The sequence below is a fragment of the Opisthocomus hoazin genome, chromosome 1 (genome assembly GCF_030867145.1).
Source record: "Opisthocomus hoazin isolate bOpiHoa1 chromosome 1, bOpiHoa1.hap1, whole genome shotgun sequence".
Taxonomy (NCBI): domain Eukaryota; kingdom Metazoa; phylum Chordata; class Aves; order Opisthocomiformes; family Opisthocomidae; genus Opisthocomus; species Opisthocomus hoazin.
Genome location: NC_134414.1, coordinates 97,310,025 through 97,337,994, shown reverse-complemented (window position 1 = coordinate 97,337,994; position 27,970 = coordinate 97,310,025). Strand labels below are relative to the sequence as shown.

Genomic DNA, 27,970 nt, shown 5'->3' with positions numbered 1-27,970 from the left:
GAACCACTCTCACAGTAAAAAAAGTTTATTTTTCTATTTAAATAGAATTTCTAATATTTCAAGTTTTGCATGATGCTTCTCAGCCTGTACTGGGCATCACTAAAGAGAGTCTGACTCTGTCTTCTTACTCCACCAGTCAGATATTTATACACGTGGATATGATCCTCCTGAGCCTTCTCTTCTCTAGGCTGAGACAGGAGGTTTCTGCAAAGATAGAAAGTAGTATATGTTACTAAAGTATTTTTGTATTCAGTTAAAAAAAAATGGGGGAGTGAAGAGATTGAATGTCATGATTTTTGTTATGCTGTGCTGGAAGTTCAGTAGTTATTTTAACCACTTGCACTATAGATATTTTTATGGATTTACTTGTGCTGCTGATTCTTATGAACCATGTGTTGATGTGCATAGAGACTTAAACAGGCTATGGGAGAGCTAGCTTTAACCAAGCATCCCAAAATCTAAACAATCTCATTAAAGGTCATTTTTAAAGAAAGATGCACAATATTACTTTGGAGGGACTCTGTGGAGCAACGGCAGCATCTCCTGTTGATAATTATTCACTTCTTAATTCTGTTGGGACTTTTGAGGACATCACAATTCAATAATGTTGACATCTGTGTTTGAGACCAGGGAATGAAGATGTAATTGGCTAACCTCTACTGCCCTGTCAGCTATCATTTGGTCTAGTCTGACTACAAGATCTCAGCCAGAGGGTCTTACTAAATATACCATCTGGTGGCTGGTACAGAGGTAAAGGACCCTGTTTATAATTATTTCTTGGTCTGTGTATCATAGTTTCTTCAGCAGAAGAAGTACTAAAAAAAAGTCCTTAATACCCCACCAATCCAGTGTGCCCTCAGGCATAATGATCAAGAACTACTTTTCCAGCTCAGAAAATGCACTTAGCTGAAGGGTATGTCTAAAACTTTAGCAAAGATTGACTTCCAAGACAAGATGATTCAGGAAGGAAATCATACTTGCTATCTGTACTTGACATGATAACATGAGATTGTGTGAATGTCCCTGTACAAATACCTTGATGTATTGCTTAGCCAACAGTTTGCAAACATTTTAAGCAGAGAAAAATGCAGTTTTGGAATGTCACTTTACAGAAGGGACAGATTTTAATAGTGTCGATAGTATTCATATGACTTATTTTGTACTGAAGTGCTACCACTGTATTTACTTAAGAAGTTAGGTAAAGCTATAGAGAGCTTTGTAAACCTGTATGAATACTTTCTGGGGTGGGAGGCATTCCTGACTTTGGTCCTGCGGGAGACATTTTCCATTATTTGCCTTCATTCAAGTAAGACTTTATGGAAAAAATTTGGCCACTTTAATTTGGAGCTATACTTGAAAATGCAGTTTCTTAAAAAGGATATGTATTTATTTTCAATCATGATATACTTGGATATTAGTGAAACTTTAAAAATAACTGCGGATGAATACAGTTAAAAATACTTTGTCAACTATTTTACATTTTGCATGTACAGGTAACAAAACTGTGATCAGTGTGTTATATCGGTACTCTCGCAGCTTGTTTAACTTACTCAGTGAGCAGTACTTTGTGTACAATCAATTTCATTTTTCCCCTGAATTTTTACGCAAGTTTCTGTCTTTTTGGATGAAATGCCTACTCAAGTGAAACAGAAATATGTATGACTATCAAATGAAGAAAGAAGTAGAGCAAGAGTTAGTATCAATTACAATGGTGAAATTACTTCTGAAATTAAGTAGAATTTGTCCCTTTAAACTTTACTAGTTAGCAGTCTTATTTTGGAGCATTGTTTGAGCCAGGTCTAAAAAAAGATAAAGAAAAAATAATTGCTTTTTTTTTCTTACAAATTGTAGCAAAGTAATAGATGCATTTGACAGAAAGGCTTTATATGCATTGTTAGGTATTGTATATTTAATACAAAGAATTTGAAGAAAGCTTATACAGTATCACCAGAACTTGTAACGCTAGCCATCAGCTTTAGGTATCTTTCTTTGAACACATACAATCAAAGGTGTTCTGTGCTTTCAGTATAATCGGCTTTGGGAGTAGGAGTTAGAGACTGCAGGCACGGAGTCACAGACTGGGCTTCTATGTACAGAGGAAGAAGGCTTTTCAGGATTTAGAATGAATAAGGGGGAATGGGAGAGGAGTGATGTGTCCAGCCGAGTCCATTAGAAGCAAATTCTAACACAAGGATTGTGAGCTGCAGAACTACACCAGCTGATTCAACCAAAACAGAACTCATCGCTTATTAGCTTATATATTCAGCTAGGGCATAGAAAAAAGATTCACAGCAGTCACTGCCAGAGTTTATAATACCTTGAGTTTTGGGGTTTGAATTGAAAGAATGATATTTGTGAATCTGGGGAAAATAGTGACAACAGAATTTCATTTGCTTGTCCTTTGATATTTTAATTGAAGGAATGCATCCTAAGGTATGTCTCCTTCCGTGTGGGAAAGTTTAGTTTGCCTCTTATTTCTCCATGAAACAAGTCCACAATTGGACTAGGCATGCTGCTTTGTTCTGGGCTTATAAAATCTTACAAAACTGTTCTTGAAAAAAGCCACTAATGTTAATCCCTGAGTATATGTACTGCTGTGCCTTAATACAGCTGAAATCCATATGCACTGCTTAGAATGTAATGTAACATAAGAAACATGTACTGATGCTACTAAAAGCATACAGTTCCCGAGACTGTAGGATTTTGAGGAAAACTAACAGCAAAAAAATGCATGTATGTGAAAATACATACCTTGATGAAATAGAACAAGTTTTAAAACTAAAATCCGATGATCTCAGAAGCTGAAAGTTCTGTAGTGCTAGTATCTGTATTTCATACATCTGGAATTTTCTTTTGTTTTCATATTAAATGTATAGTTGAGTGATCTATTATTCTATACTGGTTAGTTCTAAGATAGAGAGATGTACAGATTGGTCATAGCAGTATTCTGCATTATGAGGACTGCCCTATTAAATCTCTGATATGATAATGTGTTTTAGTATTTTCAGTGAGGATGAAGAATTTTTTGTTTTTGAAACTATGACTGTTGAAATATATTCATTCCATGGATTTCAGAGCGGGATCATATAATGTCCCACTGCCTCTTGAAAAACTAACAAACTATTTTTTTTTAAGAGATATTCGAGAGACAATGACAAAAATGTAAGGAGCAAAATGACAACAACTAGCTTTGGGCAAAAATGCACGATAGATACTATTTTCTTTTTTGTAGTATTTCATAGCTAATGTGCTCTGAAGCAGTCAGTGTTTATCTATCATGCACAGGATTTGAGTGAACACATATGCTGTAGTTCAGAGCTAGATTTCTCAGAAGTTCCAAATGCTACTCTTAAATATCTTTGTGCATTTCATTATGTGCACCTGAAAAGATAACAATATGTGTATTCAGAGGGTTAATTAAAAACAAAGAAATCTGTACAAATCTGCTATTAGAGTGTCTGTATTGTTTATAGCAGCTGGCATAGCATAATTGAGACCAAGAATACTCAAAATAATTCCTTGGGGAAGACTGAACAATCTAGGAATGTATGTGTCGACACTGTTTTCAATACTAGTGAAAATGTGTTGATATTTAAAAACACATTGTGCATGACATTCACCATTTAAAAGAACTGTGCTATCAGCTATTAAAATGCTTGTATGGGGACATGGTAGATATTTAATTTTGCAGAATGATTCTCCATAGAGTTGAACAGCTAAAAATCCACAGCATGTATCTGTTGTGACAAGTAGTTCTACACTGAATTAGAAGGCAACACTACGCCCAGTAGTCCATTTTAGTTAACATTGATTTTAGGACACCAGAAAAGATGACCACTGGCATGAGAGTTGAAATAGAGAGAAGTATTTCCAGTAATGGCCATGTCCAGAATTGTATAGTTTCTGATTCTTCTGCATCTATAATTTAAAGGAAATGTCTATTTTTAATGTTAGCTGTAATTCAGTTTAACTCTATGAAAAATTTTACTGAAAGAAAATGCAAGAGAGAAAATGAACGGGGATCAATGCAATAGGGAAATGTCATAGAGAATACCTTGAGTTCTTGAATCAGTGGAGAGCAGTAAGAGTAGGCTCTTAATCAGCTGACCTAACAAAGGTTGCTCACTCTTGTATAAAGTGGAATAGTAAAGGAATAGATAGTTGTCTTTACCTTTTCTTTTGGTTGTTTTTGGATGAAGGAATAAATAATGGTTTATATAAATAATTTTAGTTCTGAATTTTGAGTCATTTTACTTTATGGGCTTCTGTAGCGAAGAGGTTCACAGATGCCAACCTGCGATGACCCTGTGGTGGGTACATTGCCATGTATATAGTTTCCCCATTGTGTTCAGGAAAGAAGTTGCCGGATTATTCCATCTGATTTCCATTAAGAAGCTTTTTCACTTCTTAAACATGTGCCACATCTAGCAATATGGCACAAAACTGAATCTGTTGCCATTTGATTGGAGATTTTTCAAGGTCAGGACCCAGTTTCACAAGCAGTTCTGTTTTTCAATACAGCTGACATCAGACACAAGCTGAAGACAAACTTGTCTAATAAAGCTTTCAGATTCAATTTTCTCTGCGTATAGCTTCAGGAATCTCTGGAGGTCATTCACAGCATGTGCTGCAACACCAACAGGGAGAAGTAATGAAAAGAGTCTAGATAAAAAGCTGACACTATGCCTTGAGAACTGTGTGAATAAAAACGTAATAAGCAAGTTTATAAACGCAAATCTCTATGATTCTCAGAATTTCTATCTCGATGTTTATAGCATATCTTGATGTAAGAATTTGTTTCTGGATTATCTGACAGATGAAAAATACATGTAAAATATACCTAAACCACAAAAGCACAATTTAAATCAAAAGAAAGAAGATTACAGCTTTATAGTGAACATCCTATTTCAGAGGGTCTCACAGTACGCTACGCTTTGAAAGCATCTGTAATAAACAGGTGCAACAGTGCAATTTACAAAGGAAATGTGGACTTTTACTTTGATTTTTCAGGGCCCAGTTGATTACATAAAACTTACTCTGAGTTACTACTCAGAATTTTTATTATACCTGTGATGAATTCTAAATCAGAAAGTGAAAACAGGAGTTGGCTGTTTTGCTGTTACTAAAGACAATATGAAATCTAGGTCTACTTCTTCTATAACAAGTTGTTGAAAGTGCAGCTGTCAAGATTTATGATGAAATTAAGATTAATGCTATCATCAGTCTCAAAGAACCTCATTCACCTATTCCATTTTTAAAATACGATCTGGTATTTTCTTCTGAGGAGCAGGCTTTTGCAGCTTGTTTTTGTGCATTTAATGTCTTGATCAATAGTTAGTAGCAGCAGGATATACAGCATTCATTTTGATTAAATCCCATGAAATGTAAATGATAGCATAGCTGTAGAATTCATCAGACTATTATTGATAAACTATACCAGGTGAGAGTACAATACGAAGATATAGTTATGGTTGGTCTTTTTTACACGGCTCATGTAACATGGCTCAGGAAGGAATTAAATTAATATTTATTTTTCTGTAGAACTATATTCAGCACACACTGCAGAAATCCAATGGTAGTAATTTTCAGGAAATGTGGCCACAACACAATTACATCATTTTTAAAACACAGATAGACAGAATCAGGTATTTGAATTCGAACCAAGAATTTGAATTAGTTCTTTCTGGAAGATATAGAAAAAGGCATTCTCATTTTTTGCTAGAGTTCCAAAGCAAAAAAAGTATCCACAATAAAATGGTAGTTTATACTCTTTTTCAGCTTTTCTACCTCAGTTTCTAGCTTTGTCACACTTTTTTTTTTCCCCATGCTTTAAACCTACTGTGTCTCTCTCCCTTCTTTTTGTTACAGTAACCTGAATTACTATAATATCTGACTATTCAGAAAGCATGGGATTGCAAGTAACAGTATTCTCTCTTTTCTGTTTCCTTTTATATAGTAATTAGGTCTATTTGCAACTACATTATATGAAATTTTCTTTAATTTGCTAGAATAATAGAAAGTGATAGGTATTTCTGCATACAGTCCTCTTGACCTACGTGCTGTTCTTGGATGACTTGTCTTTTTAAAAGAGCACAGCAAGCTGGCTTTTCCTTCTGAAAGGAGCAGTGCTCAGTGCCGTCCTGGTCATACCATTCTGAGAAATGCAATGCCTCTTTGACATCCTTCCTAATATTTCTGTGGTGACTGGAGCTGCCACAGTGTTAGGCCTGCTCTACAGAGAAAGAGCCAACCAAAGAGCATGAGCAAGTGCGATCACAGAGCACGAGCAGAGCAGAGGCCACAGAGAACGAGGAACAAAGCTCATAACTGCTTCTAATATTTCTGCACTAGTCAGAGAGCAAGAGAGAATGAAAGAGACAGACTTGTTTCTTAAACTACAGAATGCTAAAATGAGGAAAAAATGGCAAATGAAAACCTCTTCCACTCCAGCTAGAAAGTTCTTTAACCTTGCTGTTTATGTGAAGCTTGTCACTGAAGTATGAGACTGCTGGTTTTGCTTGTATCAGTGTGGAGCAGCAGGGAACATAGTGATGGAGATGCACGGGTAGAGGTTTGCATTAATGTTATTTTCTTCAACAAGAGGTCAGTGGTCAGATGACATGTAAGTTCCCAAAGGCAGTTTTTCTTAAGGTCAAAGTAAAATAGCTGGAAGAGCAATAGAGGTAGTTTGACCTGAAAAGTAAGTATTATGTGTGTCTTCACGAGAAAGCTTGACAAATGTTTCAGAAAGTAGTATGAGGCAAGATGTTTTAACATTTCTGATGAATGAACAGAACATGCTTGCAGGGATTTGAGGAAGTACTTCATCAAAAACAAAGTAGCGGTGATGAAGTTGCCTCTGCTGGCTTTGAACAACTGTTTTTAATTCTGCAGAATTTTTCCCTCTGAGAATAAGGGTAGAATGGAAATGTTTGCATTAATACTGTAATGCCGTTAAATTAGCTAATAACTGAACTCATTATTTCAAAACTTCTTCAAATCTGTTATCATTTTGGTTTTTTTTTACATACATGGTAACTGAAATTCCACTGTCTTTTTGATATTCTTAAGAGAGGATTGTGTATCTGTGTACAATTTTTTACACTTTTTTTCTGCAGAGTTCCTCCTGGCTGGGATAGCAATTTATACCTGTTAAATCAATTTGTAGATCATACAAAATTAGAAGAGATTATTTTCATGAGACTGTAGAAGTTGGACCTACTGGCAATATGTGTTTTTCCTTATAGCAAGTACTAGCTGCCAAAATTCTGTTACTTGCCAAAAGCGGTACACTGGAAATATAAATTGTTGTCATATAGATTGACGTCCAATTGAAAGCTGCATACTAAATCAAGGAGCTTGTTACTTTTAGTGACAAAAGGAATACTGAGAGGTGCTTGCATCATTTGTGACAGATGTTGTCACAACGTTTTTTATAAGGCAAGTATGTGACAGAATTTGATGGAACACCAGGACTGCTGTAGTACGAAACATTCATTTACATGAAAACCTTTTGGAACAATTGCTTACTCGATAAGACTCCTACCCTCTGGAAAAAAATAAATGCTTTCTGTGGGGGTACAAATAATATTGCATTTAAAAAGCAACAATAGAAATAAGGCTGTTTTAAAAAAATAATCCTTAACTCCTTGAACTAAAACTCTTCAAACTGCCTAGAAATGATTGAGTGTGTTTCTAGATACTGGAAATCTTAACTAGGGATGCAGGAATCAATTACTGAAAACACTTGGGGGAAGGGATTTAATACAAACATGAAATTTTATTTCATTATTAAAATATGAAAGTAAATAAAAGCAAAAAGTAGTGTTATTAGACACTTCTAAAAGATAAAATTGCTTATTGACAGCATCTTAATATTACCAAAGAGACTCCTTGTGTTGATTCTCTCTACTACTTGAAGAGATCCCTAAGCAGGCTGGAATACTTTCCTCAACACTTCCTTTAGTTCAAAAATTTTAAGAGCCAGCCAGGTAATTTTATCCTTAAAACCCCAAACATATAAGTAGTCCTCATATGGCAAATAGCAGCTCCGTTGACTGTAGTTTTGCATGTGCAGATTGTTACTATGTTTTACAGATAAATTAGTTTTAAATTGATTGTTAGTATCATGGATTTCTTTGGGATCCCGTGTTAAGTTTGTAGCGTTTCTGTTCCCCAGAAGACTGACTGCCTTGATGTAATGCCTTCTTAAGGCTTCCTTTCAAAGTTCTCAAGAAAAATGTTAAAATGTTTGAGAAAAGGCAATCTTTGTTTCATGACTAATTAAGAAAAAAGCCCGTGTGTCATCCTGAAACATAAAAACTAATATGCATTGAATGCTCTTAACTCTTTTCTTCGTTGTCAAACGTAAAACTCTTTATCAGAGATTAAAGTATTTGTAATAGGCCACCATTAATGAAGATATATAGCAATTCAGTCAAAAGTTTGTCTTTACCTTATGAAGAAAAGAAGTCTTTTGTCAAAAATTTCCATGTAATAATCTACACAGTAAGTATACAGATCATTAATATACAGTTGACTTCACCTTATTTTGTGCAAACCAATATATGCAGTCTGAGGTTCTGTAACCGCTCTGGCCAGAAATGTGAAATCTTCCACAGGGAAGAACACATCAAATAAGAAACTAAAACTAGCAGCAGAGGATTTGAATCACATCCAATATAACAAATAATAATTTTTAGATATTACCTGTTCATTTTAATAGAGACAGTCTGAATTCCCTACTTCAAGAAGTTTTTCTTCTTTGCCTTTTAAAACGTATGCCACGAGAGCCTGAAGGAAGACTCAAATCAGTAATGGCAATAGAACATCCAGGGACCAAACACAAACATTTCTGATTATTTTTTATTTCATTACAATAAATAAGAGATAGTAGCCTTACCATACTTTCGGTTTATATTGTGCCAGTATCTCAGCACTTGAATCAACTTCTACGTTTGTAACAAAAACACTAGTATGAAAAAAGTGATTATTTTTGCTGTAGCAAATCTATTGGTGGCAATATTGCAGGTAGTTCTTCAGCTAATCTTTACTGAGCAGAAAAAAGTAACAAACACAATCATGTTTTATATATAGTTTACATGAACAAGAATGTTTATTTATAGAAGAGGGAGATTTTTAAATTTTAACCATTACATTGAATGTACTGGTTTGGTTTTTTTCTTTGCTTTGTGGTTTCTTCCAGACCCCCCCAATGTAGACTATTTTTAACGCATTATTTCAATATTGTAATGAGTATCCAGTGGTAACACTATATAATTTCAGAATATTGTTTTCACTTAACTTTTTAAGTATATGTTGGTAGTTAAATTATCCTTGGTATTGTAATCAGTGATACTGCTATAAAATTAATCTAGAACCACCATGTAGCTAGTATATAAAAGGTTCTTTGATACCTTCTCTAGTTTTGGTGTCTGCTTAATTCTTACACTCACTAAAAGTGATCTATTCATACCTTAGCCTTTTGCTTTTCAATTTTCAGTGGGCCCATCAATCATGTTGCACTTTGCCTACGGAAAGGTTCACAGGTAATACCATGACAACACTATACTACTAAAAGGAGACTGAACTTTGGAGCAGTTTAGCTTTCAGAAAGGTTTGTGTAGAACGATAGATGCAAGCAGAGGAAGAGTTATTGATGCTGCCTCAGTTTACAGGTATATATTACAGTCTTCAATTGGTTTTATACTACCTGCCCCTGCTCGAGCCGTAGTCTCACTAGGATAGGGTACTGCAGATTCAAAGCTTCTTGCACCACGTGTGGAGCAGCCAAATGTTAACATACACTTTTCTAGGATTATTTCTGTGTGTTATCTTCAGTTTTAGCTGCTTTGTTCCCTAAATATTCTCTGTCCTCACACTATTTCCATTTTGGCTTTTAGACAATGTTTGGAACTGGGTATATAGCTATACAGGACTGCAGAATGGTTGAGGTTGGAAGAGAAGTGGACACAGTGTTCCAGGTGCTGAGTAGAGAATCACCTCTCTCCACCTGTTGGCAACACTCCTAATGCAGCCCCAGTTACTGCTAGCTTTTGCCACAAGGACACATTACAGGCTTGTGTTCGACTTGGTGCCCACCAGGACTCCCCAGTGCCTCTTCTGCAAAGCTGTTTTCCAGATGCTTAGCCCCCAGCCTGTGCTGGTACATGGGATTGTTCCTCCTGAAGTGCAGGACTTTTTGCACTTCCCTTTGACCTTCATGAGATTCCTGTCAGCCCATTTCTCCGGCCTGTCGAGGTCCTTTTGAATGACAGCATAACCCTCTCTTGCTGTGTCAGGCATTCCTCCCAGCTTTGTGTCATCTGCAGGCTTGCTGAGGGTACACTCTATCCCATCATTCAGATCCTTAGGGAAGATATTAAATAGGATTGGACACAGTATTGACCCCTGGGAAACACCACTGGTTACTGGCCTCCAACTAGACTTCGTGCTGCTAATCACCACCCTGTGAACCCAGTGATTCAGCCAGTTTTCAATACACCTCACTGTTTGCTCATGCAACCCATACTTCTTAGCTTCTCTATAAAAATACTACGGGAGACAGTGTTGAAAGCCTTACTGAAGTCAAGGCAGACAATATCCACTGTTCTCCCTGCATCTACCAGGACAGCTCTTTCTTTGTAGAAAGTGATCAGTTTGGTCAAACTTCCCCTTCGTGAATCCATGTTAACTATTCTTGGTCACCTTTTGTACTTCATGTACCTAGAAATAGTTCCCAGAATTAGTTGCTCCATCATTTTCCCAGAGTTCAAGGTGAGGCTGACTGGTTTGTTATTCCCTGGGTCTTCCTTATTGTCATGCTTGAAGATAGAAGTGACATTTGCTTTTCTCCAGTCTTCAGGCATTTCTCCCAGTTGCCATAATCCATGAAAGCTTATAGTGGCCTTGCAATGGCATCTGCCAGCTCCCCCAGCACTCATGGGTGCATCCCATCAAGGCCTGTGGACTTAAGTGTGTCCAGTTTGCTGAAGTATTCTCCAACCTGATTCTGTTCCACACAGGCGAAGTTTTTAAAACTCTCAACTTCTGTACATGGAAATTGTCTTGAAGTGCCTCCTATGATGACAGTATTCTTGTTGAATAAGTCATGAACAGTTCACTCTTAAGTATCTTGCATACAGAGAAAGTATTTGCAGAAGCTCTTCTCAACAACAGGCCATAATCTTAACTTTTAGCAGCACTAAGTTAACTTCACCTTCATATTATTTGCATTATGATGCACGCAAACCTATATGTATGACTTATCTCACTGAAATTCTTAGTGTTTGATATAGTCTACCTATTTTTCTGAACAGACAGTGACATATGTTCTTATTCCCATTGCAATCCAGTGTTTCTGAAAGCAAGAGCTGATCTTAACACTGAGTGAAAGACATAGCTAAACATCTTCCTGTTGTGTTTGGAGAAATTTGGAAAAATGCATCGTGCAATAAACAGCTTAGTCACGCTTCTACATATGAAAGGAGGGCATCAAGTAAATTCGACTGGATCTCCCCTATGACAGAGAAAGATAAGCCTGAGAAAGCTGACACTTAACTTTCTACTATTAATTTAAAGTTATGATGCTACTTATTAATCTAATAATAGTAACATATTAGAAACTGTAACTTCTATGGCTATATTTCAAATATAGAAGTACACTTTCACTTGCAAATCTTTTCCTTTCCTCCTAACAGATTTTAACCTTCACTTTCTACTTTATTCTGAATCTCTAAGAATTATGGGGTCTTTAGTTCTGGTACGTCTCTTCATCCCACTGCATAGACTATTTTAGATCTAAACTTATCTAATAATCCCATAAAAGATCAACTTCTTTTTTAACCTGTGTTAATCTAAATTGTATATAATCCATAATGACTGGTTAGGAACCATTAAGAGCTTCTTGAATATAAAGGAAGTCTAGGCACTTAACTTGTATTTTAAATTGATGACAATGACATGTAATGTGAATGTTTCCTAATTGTTCATGAAATCAAGTACTAACTGTTACCCATTTATATTCTATAAAAATTACTATCTATGAAATATCCATGATACAGTTACTAAGTCATTTTTCCTAGGAATTTTTTTTACTAAATATTCAAGGCTAAGACAATCAGAGATTGGTCAATCTGACATTAGTGTTTTATTTAAATTTCTCACAGAATCACAGAAAAGTTTAGGTTGGAAGGGACCTTAAAGACCATCTAGTTCCAACCACCCTGCCATAGGCAGAGACACCTTCCACTAGACCAGGTTGCTCAAAGCCCTATCCAACCTGACCTTGAACACTCCCAGGGAGGGGGCATCCACAGCTTCTCTGGGCAACCTGTTCTAGTGCCTCACCACCTTCACAGGAAAGAATTTCTTCCTTATATCTGATCTAAATCTACCCTCTTTCACTTTAAAACCATTAGCCCTCGTCTTGTCACTCCATGCCCTTGTAAAAAGCCCTTCTCCAGCTTTCTTGTAGGACCCCTTCAGGTACTGGAAGGCTGATCTAAGATATCCCTGCAGCCTTCTCTTCTCAAGGCTGAAGAGCCCCAACTCTCCTCTCAGCCTTTCCTCATAGCAGAGGTGCTCCAGCCCTCAGATCATCTTTGTGGCCCTCCTCTGGACCCACTCCAACAGGTCCATGTCTTTCCTGTGCTGAGGGCTCCAGAGCTGGACACAGGGCTGCAAGTGGGGTCTCAACAGAGTGGAGTAGAGGGGCAGAATCATCTCGCTCGACCTGCTGGCCAAGTTTCCCTTGATGCAGCCCAGGATGCAGTTGGCCTTCTGAGCTGCGAGCACACGTTGCTGGGTCATGTTGAGTTTCTCATCAGCCAGCACCCCCAAGTCCTTCTCCTCAAGGTTGCTCTCAATCCGTTCTCTGCCCAGCCTGTATTTGTGCTTGGGTTTGCCCCAACCCATGTGCAGGACCTTGCACTTGGTCTTGTTGAACCTCATGAGGTTCATATGGACCCACCTCTCCAGCCTGTCCTGGTCCCTCTGGATGGCATCCCATCCCTCCAGAGTGTCCACCGCACCACACAGCTTGGTGTCATTGGCAAACCTGCTGAGGGTGCAATCAATCCCAGTGTCCATATTGCCAACAAAGATGTTAACCAGCACCAGTCCCAATACCAGCCTCTGAGGAACAACACTCGTCACTGGTCTCCACTTGGATATCAAGCCATTGACCGCAACTCTTTGAGTGCATCCATCCAACCAATTTCTTGTCCATGGAGTGGTCCATCCATCAAATCCATGTCTCCCCAATTTAGAGACAAGGTTGTCGTGTGGGACAGTGTCAAATGCTTTGCTCGAGTCCAGCTAGATGACAGCAGTTGCTCTTCCCATATCCACCAATGCAGTAACCCCATTGTAGAAGGCCACCAAATCTGTCAGGCACAACTTGCCCTTAGTTGAAACCATGTTGGCTGTCACCATTCACCTCCTTATTTTCCACGTGTCTTAGCATAGTTTCCATGAGGATCTGCTCCATGATCTTGCTGGGCACAGAGGTGAGACTGACTGGCCTGTAGTTCCCTGGCTCTTCCTTTTTACTCTTTTTGAAAGTGGGTTGATGTTGCCCCTTCTCCAGTCGGTGGGAACTTTACTGGACTGCCATAACTTCTCAAATAAGATGGACAGTGGCTTAGCAACTTCATCCACCAGGTCCCTCAGGGCCCGCAGATGCGTCTCATCAGGTCCCATGATAAACTGAAAAAAACTCACTTCAAAACATGTTTTTTCTCTTTAAAAAGTGATTAGAATGTTAAGAAAATATTAGCTTAGAGATTTGATGCTCTAAGGATGAATATTTTCCACATTTAGAGCCGTGGGTGGAATTTTTTTAGCAATAATTTTTTGACCAACATAAAGACTTTATTCTGAGTTCAGATCACCAGAAAAACCCCATCCTTTATTTCAAATTTCAAAGTTGGTGGGCTTTTTTTTTGTAATAAATTGATATTAGTTATTTTAATCAGAACTGTGTTGCCCACTGTAATTCTATTACTTTTCTTTCAGAGCTCCTTTGTGACCCAGAGTACCTGGCATGTAGCTGTAACCCCCTCTGCAAAAAGTGTTATTGGCAGTGAGCACTTTGCATGGAATGGTTGTACAGCATGTGAGAACTCAGTGTACTCTTAACTTTACTTCCTTAACTTTGAAGGACAGAGAGAAATGAGACTATTCATTTATCACTGGGACAAGTCTAAAGAATAAATCAGTCTCAGAACCATCTTCCCAGATCTCGCTCAGGGAAGCCTGTTTGGAGTTTAAGAGTATGAGCACGGATGCTCGAACCCTGTAGAAAATTGGCCGCAATGACACAGCATAAGAAAAAAATCAAAGGAAAAAATACACTTTGGTAGATATAGATCTTCAACTGTGTGCTGTTGTGGAGTCAAGTTGCTCTCAGTCAAGTTCACAAGGGTAAAGTGCTGTTAAGATGACACTGAGGCTTCCCATGAAATGAACAAAACCTGCCAGGCGTGCCGTCTCCAAACCAGTGAACTACTGTTTTGCCCACAGAGGGAGAGCTCATTTGGTCTGTCACTAGAGAAGGCAGTGTTCCTTGTGTGGAAATAACGAATTCATTGAGTGACTTTGTCTGTGCATATATCACGGGGTACACATATTCTTCCTCTGTTTTCCGTGGAGTGAGTAAGACACAGCTGGGTTTCCTTGACTAAAATAGAAATGAAGTTTAGTGGGTGTGTGTTATTGTTATTCATTGTCTAAAGGATTTAAGGCTGGCATAGGCCTTAATTGGTACTGCTAACCATAGAACTAAATCCCCAGGCTAGACATGTGAACTGAATTAAAATCTACATCCAGTTACTATGTTATTTCTTTTTTGTCAGAAAGCTTTGACCTGGTGGACACAGTTACCTTAATTAAAACTTGAAACACTACTGAAACATTCGGAAGCATAGTGAGGAACATTCTTGTGATCTGAGTCAGTTCTGCTTAAGGACTGTCTTGGAAGGAGGTGTTGTAAGGGGTTTGACGCTTTTACGAGTGTTGTTGTTCTTCCTGTCGATTCTGTTTCTGTTCAGTGCCTAAATAAGGAGTTTGATTTGTTCTGAACTGTTAGTTTGACCCTCTCTTGAAATGCAACACTGAAATATGCAGAATAAAAAAGGGGGGGAAATGTGCTTTCCTGCACCTGACTTCATTCAGCTTTTCTTATTTCTGCATTTAATATTTGAATTTGTATTTCATGTTCCTATTATTTTCGCTATTAAATTTTATCATTACAGATTATTTTCAAGATGCAAAATTGCCAATATACTTTTGACTTTAATCCAGTGTATTTCAAGGTTCAAGAACAAGTTGAAAATCACACCTACTTCAGAGTATTGTTATTGTTTCTCAGCTTTTTGTTAAATAATTTATTTTTGTGTTTTATTTTTCTCCTATTATTGTTCTATGTTCTTTCCTTCATTGTCAAACAGCAGAAAGTGCTAATGAGAAGTTACCATAAAAGCTACAGGTTGGTGTGGTTTAAAGTCTTAAATTCTAACTCTTTTTGGTTTTGTGCTTAATCATATCACAGGAGTGAACTGATATAACCTTTCAATAAGCTGAAAGATTAAGTCCATAGTTGTATTTCTGATGTGTTGCAGTAGGATAGAGTTTTCTACTCTGTTATTTGAAAAATAATTTGATTCTAGTTTTGCATTTATGAGTTAATAGTCCTGGGGGAGAAAAAAAAACCCAAACCAACGAACTAGCCACTTTGAGTCACAGAAACTGTCAGTGCAGTTCTGGGTAAAATGTTTCAGAATGAGATCTGTTGCTACATATTGTGCAATTAATGTTGATTTAGATTTCTATATTATTTTTAATCAGTAATTTATACGCTTCTGTTGAATGAACCATGTTGTATCCGTGCAAGCATGAAAGAAAGAAATAAGGGACAGATGTATTGTCTCAAGTGATATTTTTGTTCCGAGGGGAGATAAATGTCAGAAGAGAAACATGCTGTGCAACCACTTTCTAAAAGTAGTTGTTATAAATTATTTGATAACTCAAAATATTTTAACTGCTCAGTCAGAATGGAACAGATTATTACCATCCTCAGCAGAGGTAGATAACACATCCCGCAGCTTTTAAAGAAAGCATTATACTGGACAGTGCACTTCTTCTAGTACCTTACAGTCGTCTCAGTAGTATTTCAAGTTTCTTGATGCAAAAGAACTACATCAAAGGAATAAAAAAAACTGAGCCAAAATCCAGAGCAGTAAACCATGAACATTAGAAGATTAGGAATACCCTCTTCAGGAACAGCTGCCAATAGACGAAAAATAAATAAATAAATATTAATTGACAAACTCTTGTGTGTATACTAAGGTCAAAATAGGTGAGATGCTGAGAGATGCCAGGCAGTCTTATTGAACACCCTGAGTCTACTTATGGAGGCACTGTAGAGTCCCAGTTTGGAAAATTTTCTTCAATTTATCTGCAATACTGATGAGAATAGAAATTTCCTCTGAGATAAGACAACATCTGTTTAACCTACGTGAATGCCAAACTAAGCAACTGTTTTCCTGTTGTCTAAGAACCTCTGGTCACAGATGAAATAAAGGGTCTTTACATGAACTTTAGGCCAGATGGGAGGGGACCTAAGCATCCATCCCTTGGTAAAGATTGGAAGTCAAAACTTCTGCATACTTTTCCCACTTAACCACTTTGGTAAAGTTCTGGAATGAAACACTTGACAATGTTTTTCAATAATCACATGTGTCTTGACCGTGTTATGGAATACTTCACTGCAAATAATGAGCTTTACTCTGAATCACTTTGACCTACAGTATTAAGGAGTTCATGTGAGGAGAGGGTGAAATGAGATGACATTTTGGAATTGTTACAGGAAATTGTGACTAAACTGTGGAGTTGAATTCCCATCCAGGGATGAGACAATATAGACAAATCTGTGAATTTGTGTCTTTGGTATATAATTTTCTTTGGTGTCAGACAGATCTTTAATATCCAGCTCAGAGAGAGGAAGGCATAAAAACATATCAAACACAGAAAGCTCTAAAGGATAACATTAAAACAAACAAAATATTTTGATATCTATAGAAAACCATGGTATATTTTGTTTTCATTATTTATGTCTAGTTGGTGCTGTTTGTTGCATGGTTTTTTTGTCCTTCGGCCAGTTAAATGACATTCATCAGAGACAGACATGCTCAAAGACTTCTCTGCCATTTTCTTCTTCTGCTGATCAAAGATGAAAAGTACAATAGCCTTATGACTGTAAACGTTAAAAGAGTACAACCAAGGCATTCCTATTAAACTGCAGTTACTATATTGTCAGAAAAACAGTGTATAATTCTGAGGATATTATGATTATTGTGTGACACTTTTTGAATTCACCTCGCTTTCTGGGTAGAGCAATGAAGACAGAGAAAATGATCACTAATATTTTGTTTTCTCAGTGATTTTCTGGGAGTTATTTTAGACCACTGAAGTTTGTAAGCTCTAAGTGCCAACTCAGTTAAAGTAACTAGTAAGAACACATTTTTTTTAACTTTAGCTTTCTTTTCTAGCTTCAATGTACATTAGCAAGTGAACAAAATAACAAGTGCATCTACAAACAAAGTAGTTTTTGTTTGTATGTATATGAAAAGTAATTCTGTTGTAATATCCTTTTGCCTTAAAAGAACATTATGTAGTTTTCTTTCTCATTGCCTTGCAGATCTTAATACAATATTCCCTCCTTCCTCACTATTCCTGCTTGATGTGGCTTTGTTTTAAATATTCCCTTTGTTTGATGGTCCAAAGCTGGCAACTGTGTGGGTCCCATCCAGTTTTTGGAGCCATTCATGATCTGCCACTCTCTGGAAGAAATTGATCTTTTTCCCCTTTTCTCCTCCCGTGCAGCTGTAGTTCCCAAAGTCACTCCTTCATCTGCTGACAGCCAAAGGAAAGCTGTGGTGTGTTGCTACTTTGAGGAGAGGGATGGGAGAGATGATGGTTGCTACCGTCAAAGTGTGAAAGTGCAATGCCTAATAGTGCTGTGCTGCTCTCTAGCCAGCACATGAGGAAACTTTGGGGTGCTAAGCACCATTGACTGTTTAAACACCTGTTTCCCATCTCCTCCAAAACAGGGAGTGAGGGCTGGGTGAAGGGGGCATGAATCCAAAGATTCAGACTTTGAACTATGGGTTGGAACCTGTTGCTTTAGGTAATGAGCTGAGTCCTCTGCTAAAAACCATAAAATCACCCAATTGTGTCCATTAGTGAATGACAGGTTCAGTACATTGTCTTCTGATCGCTGAATGCACTCCTGGGCTAACAGCTAGGGGCAAACTGGAATATAAGAACTAAAAAGTACGGCTAACAACTCCCCTATGTCAGTAGTCATTTTGTGGGACTGGCTAATCACAGCATCACACAGGGGCTGAGCTTGGAAGTAACCTCTGGAGGTCATCTGGCCCAACCCCGCTGCCCAGGCAGGGTGATCTAGATGAGGCTGCCCAGGATTGTGCCCAAGCGGCTTTTGAATATCTCCAAGGATGGAGACTCCACAAACTCATTGGGTAACCTGTGCCAGGGCTTAGTCACCTTCACAGCCGAAAAGTGCTTCCTCATATTCAGAGGGAACCTCCTGTGTTTCAGTTTGTGCCCGTTGCCTCTGGTCCTGTCACAGGGCACCACTGGAAAGAGCCTGGCTCTGTCGTCTTTGCATCCTCCCTGCAGATATATGTACACATCAGTGAGATCCCCCTCAGTATTCTCTTTCCTAGGCTAAACAATTTCTGCTCTCTCAGGTTGTCCTAGTATGAGAGGTACTTCAGTCCCTTAATCATCTTTGTGGCTCTTCACTGGCCTCTCTCCAGTAGCTCTATAGCCATCTTGTACTGGGGAGCCCAGAGCTGGACACGGTACTGCAGATGTGCCCTCACCTGTACTAAGTAGAGCTAATCTCTGCTTTGTTTGCATAATTTAGGTAAAAAGAAATAGAACAGGGCAGAAAATATCTGGAGTAATTTTGACAGAGATGAAAGAAAACCTGATCAATACAGATTATTATTATTAATTATTTACGTGTAAGAATTAAAAAAATCAAATAAAAGCATGAAGGAAAGAGATCCTTTAGGGTTATCTGTTTTGTTTTTGATATTAAAACCTGAAAATCTTTAACTTTACAAGATACTCTGTTACAGCAAGCAGCGTGATATTACAGAAAAACCCTTACATAACTCTTTCCATGTCAGGAAAAGATATATCCATTTTGTCATCTGTTTGTGTGATTTTAATTAAAAACTTGCAATGTTAGAACTGCCTTTTACAATAATTAATTTACTTCATAGTTACCCGTGAGTAAGTGATTTTAAAGTACAGAAAGGAAAAGTACAAGCATTGCACTTCAGAAATGCAATAATGATACGGATGGGTGGATAAATATATGTAATTGCAGTGTATGTCATTAAAAATCATCATTTGCAGGAGTCACTTCTGGTATAATAATATTGCCATTTATTCAGGCTAGATAAATAATGCATATGTTAGATGATTTGGTAAGTTGTTTGTAATCACACAGTATTTTTAATGCTGATGGCATCTTATGGTGCTTTTACAGTGACAGTCATTTAGATACTTGTGCACAGCTTTTCCCCTTTATGCAATGCTGAAGAGGGTCACTGATTCGCCAAAACCTTGCTCATTAGTGAAAAATAGCTGATAAATTACTTGGCAAGATCAGTTAATGTTACTGATTGTTTTAATGTTTCAAGTGTTTTTATGACCAAACTGTTAAACCCTCACCCCTCACCTGCTACTTGATATTTCAGACTTCGGACAGGCTTTGTTGAAATGGCATTAGTGCCAATGGGGAAAACCATCAGACTCAGAAGTACTAGAAGGCAGAAAAAAACCCGTTACTGTGCATGGGGTGACACTGGTTTTGGGGCTGTTTTTTTTCTGCTAAAGGCAAGCTACCCCACAGGAAGAGTGCAGCAAATAGGTGTTCTCTAATTTGTAAAGAGACCAGGAACAATGCAGACGAACATCTTAGTCCTTTAGAAATTTATATTTGGTTTTCAATAATCATGTTTTGCAGTTCAGTGTTAGAAAATGTGGGACACGCTCCACACAGCTTGCCGTGGTTTAACCCAACAGCTAGCAACAAGGACCATGCAGCCGCTTGCTGACAACTAGGACCGCACAGCCGCTCACTTGCTCCTCTCCTCCCTCAGAGGGATGGGGAGGAGAATGGAAAAAAGAAAACCAGCTCGTGGGTTGAGATAAAGACAGTTTAATAAAACGACAAAGGAAATAATGATGATCAATATGCAAAGCAAGCTATACACAGTGCAAATCTTCTCACTGCCCGATGACCGATTGTGTAGCCAGTCCCCAGGCAGCAATTGCGAAACTCATAGATTTCCTAGAGCTCATCGATTTCGTGGATTTTGCCGAACTCAAGAATTTTGCAGAACTCGCCAAGCTCACAGAAAAAGACCAAACTCCTAGAAAAGTTCAAATGCTTGGAAAAAAGAGAGAGTTCCTGCCTGCTGGCCCACCGCCATTTACAAACTGAGAGTGACACCTATGGTATGGAATATTTCCTTTGGCCAGCTTAGGAAGGCTGCCTGGCTCTGCTCGCTCCCTGTTCCTGCGTTTCTGCACACCTGCTCGTCAGCCAAACATGGGAAATTGAAATAAGTCCTTGATTTCTTAGCAACCACTAAGAACATCAGTTATTATCAACATTCTTCTCATACTAAACCCAAAATATAGCAGCTACTGGAGGAAAATCAACTCCATCCCAGCCAAAATCAGTACACAACTTTCCTGGTTTAGCTATTGTGTTGTTTAGGCAGTTGGTTCAGATAAAGATTCTGTAGCTACTTAAAGTGTAGATATTTAGACTCTCTGTTCTCCAACGGTTTAGCACTTCAGTGAAGAAATGCCATGTGTTCTTGTGTTTTCCTTGTTGTAGTATTCTTCTTATTTGGCTGGATTTTTTTTTTAATTCAAAAAAAATAACCAAAGACAATCCAATGTACCCTCATCTGCCATAATATTGTGGATAATGAATTGCTTTTGCATGATTAACTGGAGGGCAGAAGTAGCCCAACAGTTTATAGCCATCTATTTATAAACAACAAAAATCAAGAAGTAAAGATCCGTCTTGAAATTCTGAATGATTTCATGTTATGTGCCCCTCAGTCCAGTGGTAGCTATGTGTGTCACCTCTCATAATTTTTGACTACAAAGAAAGACATTGTGCTTCACTGTTGTGTACTTCCACAATGCAAGCAATGAATAACAAAAAAATTCTTTAAAACTCAGCTAACAGAGTAAGATCGGACACAAAAGAGAAGATGTGTCCATTTTCTCCAAATAGAAGGAAAAAAAAAAATCCACAAATATCCATATAATAGTGCATAATGTTGTCAAGTTATGAGGAGGAAAATTCAAGAATGGGCCAAGGCTGAATTTCTTGTTGTGTAAGCTCCCATACTGGTCACAGAGCCTGTGGGAAATACCTGATGGTAATAGTAACTGAGAACATTGTTGGTGAGACAAATTCACAGCTACGAGTGACTGGAGACCGCGGATGAAATGTGTTCCTAGATACATGGTCGTGCTGTGATACATCGGATATTGCAACCAACTGTTTTCAATCTGCCTTTAGCCTTGAGAGATCCGACCACACTACTAGATTTTGGAAGATGACTCAAGTATACCAATACTTCAGTGACCTTGACTGAGGGTGTTCTTGTTACACCAAGACCTTTGCTAGTGTTACTAGGTCCCAATGGTCTTTTAGGAATGAGAACTGAATATGCTGAGAATGCTGAATGTTGAGCGTACACTGGAATAGAAATACTGTGGAAAAATGAATTCTTGTATTCTTTTAGTTTTAATTTTCATATTTCCAGTAGACATAATGTCAAGAAATGAGCTTATTTCTGTGTTACTCTTTCTACTGCATAAATTCTGTTACTGAAATGAACATTTATCATAGTTCATTTATTCAGTAATTATAGCATTTTTTTCTTTCAGTAACTTCTGGTGAAACTGTTGCTGTGGATACACAAACCAGGGTAACCAAGGAAACCACCACCTTCAAACCAGAAATGCCATCTTCTGTGCTTTTGGAGGTTCCAGCCTTGGCTGACTTCAATAAGGCATGGGCAGAACTCACTGACTGGCTTTCTCGACTGGATCGAGAGATCAAATCTCAGAGAGTGGTAGTAGGTGATCTTGATGATATCAACGACATGATCATCAAACAAAAGGTATGAGAAACACTGATTTTTCAAGTTGAAAGCCTCATGATCTTTATTCTGTATTAAATCATTTCAACAAGGAATACAGCAGAGGTGATAGGCTGCAATACATGCAGTTGTTATTTAAGCTACTTTATCCCACAAACACAATTGTTCGATTAATTAATTAATTATTTGAAGAAAAGAAATAGTATTTAATGATTTATCTGGTATTTAAGGCAGATCTCTTTATTTCTCTATTCCTTGTGCTGATTGTGTCATAGGAGTGTGCAAGCCAATGGCTGAAATATAAACATCAAGAGAAAGAGGGAATTGCATAGTAAGGTCCAGGTTGCCATAAGGAAAGATTCTCTGTTTCATACCTTTTCTTATGTTGCTTCTGTAATAACTTTCTGAGAGGCTTATATCCTGCTGCTGTTGGGTTATGAAAAGCTCCTCAGTCATCTTAAAAAAAAAAAAACAGCTCATTAATGCAAGTGTTTTGTCAGCAAAACTGCATCAGTGTTACCTGTCTTTAAAAACACAGAAAAATATGGAAATATATTTGCCAGGAAAAAAAAAGACTAAAGTTTAGCTGCTCAGTAGCAATAAAAGTAATTTGGTAATATATAGCTTGAAAGTAATTACCTGCCTTCTAGGTTTTACATTGCTCAATAGAAGAGGTTTGGCTTGCCTGTGCAAAACTTTTGAGTGTTAAATTTCCATTCAGTTCAGTTCTAAAGTGAGTTTAGGACACACTATTATAAGATTGTCTTCTGCCTCCTCCTCCCAGTAAAAAATGTGATATATTTTTAAGAAGCTATTGCAATTCTTTCTCTGTGCTTAAAATAAAAAGAGACCGAGACGCAATGGACAGACACATTTTGCCTAGTATCTGTACTAAGCAGTTTTATAATAACATATGTATTAAAATATGCAGATGTCTCATAAAATTCATTCTGCTTGTTTTCTTATCTTTCTCTTTTTTCAGTGGTTTAAACTTTCTATTGTTGGGACTTTTGTTTTGTTTTAGCTTCTAGATTAGTAAAATCACTGTTTCATCTTGATTAATGGTCACAATATTTACTGCATAGATTTATATAATGCTTTATTATTTGAGAAATTTTTTAAATGGCATGGGTATATTTTAATAATAAGTGATAGTTGAAGTATCACCTGCATAGGACACTAGATTAAAATAGCTGTTACCTCATTTGGAAAGGTTGAAGGCCAAAGAATACTTGTTTGCACATTATGTTTTAATCTTTTGCAGAACTGTTGGGTTTTTTTAAAATTTTATGTTGTCAAATACTTCTTTCAGTTATGTGCTTTTCTTACTTCTGCCTCATTTTAGCACATTATTCTGGCAAGCAAAATCCGTAGCTTGCTTCCTTCTGTAGACCTCTTTTTCTTAAATATGAGATCAAATTATTAACTCTTGAGAATTTCAGTTAATGTTACACGTAGTTTTAAACGAACTGGTTTATATCTGCATTTCATCTTAACTCAAGGCTAAAATACTTTAGCTGGTTAAGCCAGCACTATTGCAGTTTTTCTCTCACTTCTGTTCCTGGCTTGGTAGCCCTGTCTCTTTTTTTGATCCCATGCTGTGGTGGTAACAAAACCAGCAGGAAAACTCTTTTTTGTTGTGCTCACCTCTGTAATTGGCTGTGCAACAGAATGTGACATTTAATATATTCTCTGATGAAATGGAAGAATCAATGTTTAAATATAGATTGCATTTCTGTTAACTGGCTCCCTCTTCTCTAATGATCATCTTAATATCAGTTAATACCCGGAAATTAATGTCATGAAATTTTGATTCTGCCTCTAAATCTATCACTGGATTATTAGGTGACAATAGCAAACAGAATTTTCAAAACTGACAAAGAATTTTAGATTTCTCAAACACCACCCCCCCCCCCCATTTTCTAATGTGTAGAGTGTCTGCAGCAGTATGTAAGCTGATTAAGTTGGACATGTGGGTATTTGGCTACTTTGAAAAGTCAGGCTAGATGTGATCTAAGTTGGAAAACCAATAGTAGTGCTTATCTCCCCAGATCTGTATATTCTGTAAAAGATCATAGTCATGCCTCTTCTGTGGTTGCAATTTAAAAGTCATTGAAAGTCACAGTATTGTGTTGTCCTCTATTTGGAGAGTGTGTTTTAACTCTACAGGGATCTCGGTAAGCTTTAATAGGAGTTGTGTTGTAGTAGGTTACCTATAGTTTTTTGGGGTTTTGTATAAAATACCATCTTAATACAGCCGACTACTTCCCTTATAAAAATTCGTCATTATAAAGACACATGCTACATGAAAGATGTTTTATTATATCACATCTCTAGTTGCTTACCCAGAATTTAGACTGCTTCAAACTGCTAGTCCTGTTGGCGTACTACCAAGTCCTTACTGTTTTGGGGTTTTGTTTCCATTTCATATTTCTTTCAAAACAGAGCACCACATTGCTAATAAGAAAATGAAAATTTTAAAAGCAAAGATATCCCATATCCTAGCGATGTATGTAACAGGACATTTTCCAAATCACCCAGGTAAAAACAAGCGACCTTAAGCTGTCCTTTCTTTCACAGCAGTATGTAATGTTGTTGAAGCTAAGTCTCTGAGGGGAGTTTGGTTAAGTTCATTTCAATCTGAGTGTCACAAGGTCACAGCCACTAACTGTGCCATATTTTTGATCCATAAAAGTTTAAACATCGTTAGCCCCTACTTGAACTTTGCTTGCAGGTGATTACAGTGAACTGGTACTCTTGTGTGTATGGCAGGTAGAAAGGTTAATTATGGAACAAAACAAAACAAAAAAGATAACTATTCTAAAAAAAAGGCTTGTTTTAGTGGCAGCTTCCCCTTTAATGAAAGAAACAATACAACTTAAATTCTCCTAAGTGGTGCACATACTATGTAGTAAACGACGCATATGAAGAGAGTAGCATAATGGCTATTTATTTTGAACATCTATAGTTAATCTTTGTCAGATAAGGGGTATACATTTCTTTCAAGCAAATGCATTACATATTTTAGTCATCTACAATTATATACATCTTGTTAAATTCTGTATAATTAAACTGAAACACATTGAAAGTCTGTAGTAAAAAAATTTAATATGAAGATTAGTGTCATCCATGTTTTCATTAGAGGAAAATTATTATATTTTACTCATCTGCTTGAATACTGATGTTTTCAGGATTTGATCCTCAGAAATAAATGTGAGGCAGGCTGACAAGACTTATATGTTGTTTATTTAGACAACCTTCATCTGCAGGGAAGGTTCATGGGAAATACTGAGAGTATGTAATATGCCAAGATGTAAGTAGCTAAGGGAAGTGACAGAATACAGTTTACATTGTTGCTTCATTTCACTGTCCTTACTTCAAAACAATCAAGATGTTTTATATTTGAAGGTCAGGTGGGTATTCTTCATAAAAGAGAGGAATAGGATGATGAACTACATTTTGCTACATTCTGGAAACCTCTTCTTACTTAAAGTGCCAACAAGCCTTTACTCAGAAACTCTGCTTTGGCATCATTGTATTGTGAGGAAGACTTGCTGCAGGAATAGATTTCTACTGAAAGCGGTGAACCATGGAGGCTGTGCAAAGCTGGAAGATAATTAACAATGCCATTCAAAGAGATCAAATACTATAATCTCCTTAAATTTTCAATTCTGTATATGGATTTTGCCAAAGCATGCTGTCCATCCAAACTTTTTGTGACAGATGTCATGGAAAACATGGCTTTCAGTTGTACTGGATGTAAATAAATTTTGTTTAGTAAAAAGTATTATAATAATGAATAATATAACTAGTGAATTTGGCTACAAATAATTTGTATTATTTTTTTACTCATTCGTTCTAAGAGTATAGTCTGAGCCTGCACTTTTAGATGCAGTGGAGGGGATTAATCCAAAAAACAATTCATGTAGAATGATACCTAAGCCAAGCTGGTTACTGACACTTTTAAGCAATGAAGAGGATAAGATATTTTTAGGTAATGATTTGTGTTGTCCTAAAGTAGTCATCCAAAAAGATTCAGATAATTTGTTTCTGCTTAATTAATTTGTCACTATTAAAAAACTAGGTTTAATCTTCCGTCAATTAGAGAAGTAAACAAAATTGGAATGAAGAGATTGTTTTCACTATTAATTACTGAATTGATTTTTCAATAGCTGGGGATCTTGTATAGCTGATGCTACTAAAATCAATGTTAAGGAAAATATTGGTTTATAAACTGCAATTAACAGACTTCAGATGAAAGAGTGGGCTTAAGTAACATTCCCCTTGTTTGAGGATTTTTTTACCTATCCTTTACCATGGTTACTTACCATGCGTTTTAGTATACAACCTTATAATTATACATGTGTTTTTGTATGCAGCCTTACAATTAATATTCTGATAGAACAGAAGAATGGGAAGTTTTCTGTCCAAACTTTTTTCCAACATAAATTTGGTGGAAATAAAAATATAGTTTTCCAAATTTATATCCTGTTCTTACAGAAGCTACTGTAATTGCCAAATTAAAATTTGTAGTTCCGTATTACAGGGTATGAATCAATGTACTTTAAATATGCCTGTGTTGAATGAAAACTTGTAGTTACAGCCAGAGACATTTGTGTCTGTCTGTATAGTTTGTGTCAGAAATGTAAACTATAGGTAAGGTGAAGTCCTCAATCTTTTGGATAGAGTACTTCAAGTTCTACAGAGGTGTGAAGAAGTTTCATATTAGTGACATATGCATGATAAGACCCATGTAGCACATGTCCAGGTAATGTAGTGTTGAATCACAGAATCACAGAATCACAGAATAGTAGGGGTTGGAAGGGACCTCTGTGGGTCATCTAGTCCAACCCCCCCGCATAAGCAGGGTCACCTACAGCAGGCTGCACAGGACCTTGTCCAGGCGGGTCTTGAATATCTCCAGAGAAGGAGACTCCACAACCTCCCTGGGCAGCCTGTTCCAGTGCTCCGTCACCCTCAGAGAGAAGAAGTTCCTCCTCATGTTCAGACGGAACTTCCTGTGCCTCAGTTTGTGCCCATTACCCCTTGTCCTGTCACTGGGCACCACTGAAAAGAGCTTGGCCCCATCCTCCTGACACCCACCCTTCAGATATTTGTAGGCATTTATAAGGTCCCCTCGCAGCCTTCTCTTCTTCAGGCTGAACAAGCCCAGTTCCCTCAACCTCTCCTCGTAGTGGAGATGCTCCAGTCCCCTCACCATCCTTGTAGCCCTCCGCTGGACTCTCTCCAGTAGCTCTTCATCCTTCTTGAACTGGGGAGCCCAGAACTGGACACAGTACTCCAGATGAGGCCTCACCAGGGTAGTGTAGAGGGGAAGGAGAACCTCCCTTGTCCTGCTGGCCACACTCTTCTTGATGCACCCCAGGATCCCATTGGCCTTCTTGGCAGCCAGGGCACACTGCTGGCTCATAGTTAACCTGTCGTCCACCAGGACACCCAGGTCCCTCTCCGCAGAGCTGCTCTCCAGCAGGTCCACCCCAAGCCTGTACTGGTGCATGAGGTTGTTCCTCCCCAGGTGCAGGACCCTGCACTTGCCCTTGTTGAACCTCATCAGGTTCCTCTCTGCCCAGCTCTCCAGCCTATCCAGGTCACGCTGAATGGCAGCACAGCCTTCCGGTGTATCTACCACACCTCCCAGTTTGGTGTCGTCAGCAAACTTGCTGAGGGTACATTCTAACTCTTCATCCAGGTCGTTGATGAAGAAGTTAAACAAGACT

The 27,970-nt window shown here is 37.7% G+C and overlaps 1 protein-coding gene across 19 annotated transcripts in view; it reads left to right on the top strand.

Annotated features, from left to right (window-relative positions):
• DMD (dystrophin) overlaps positions 1-27,970 on the top strand; it is a 1,341,705-nt gene that overhangs the window by 960,837 nt on the left and 352,898 nt on the right. For all 19 annotated transcript variants that reach the window (XM_075430270.1, XM_075430262.1, XM_075430225.1 and 16 more), the window contains one exon: positions 22,018-22,253. In XM_075430270.1, coding sequence (XP_075286385.1) covers positions 22,018-22,253 — 236 coding nt within the window. The remainder of the gene's footprint in view (positions 1-22,017; positions 22,254-27,970) is intronic.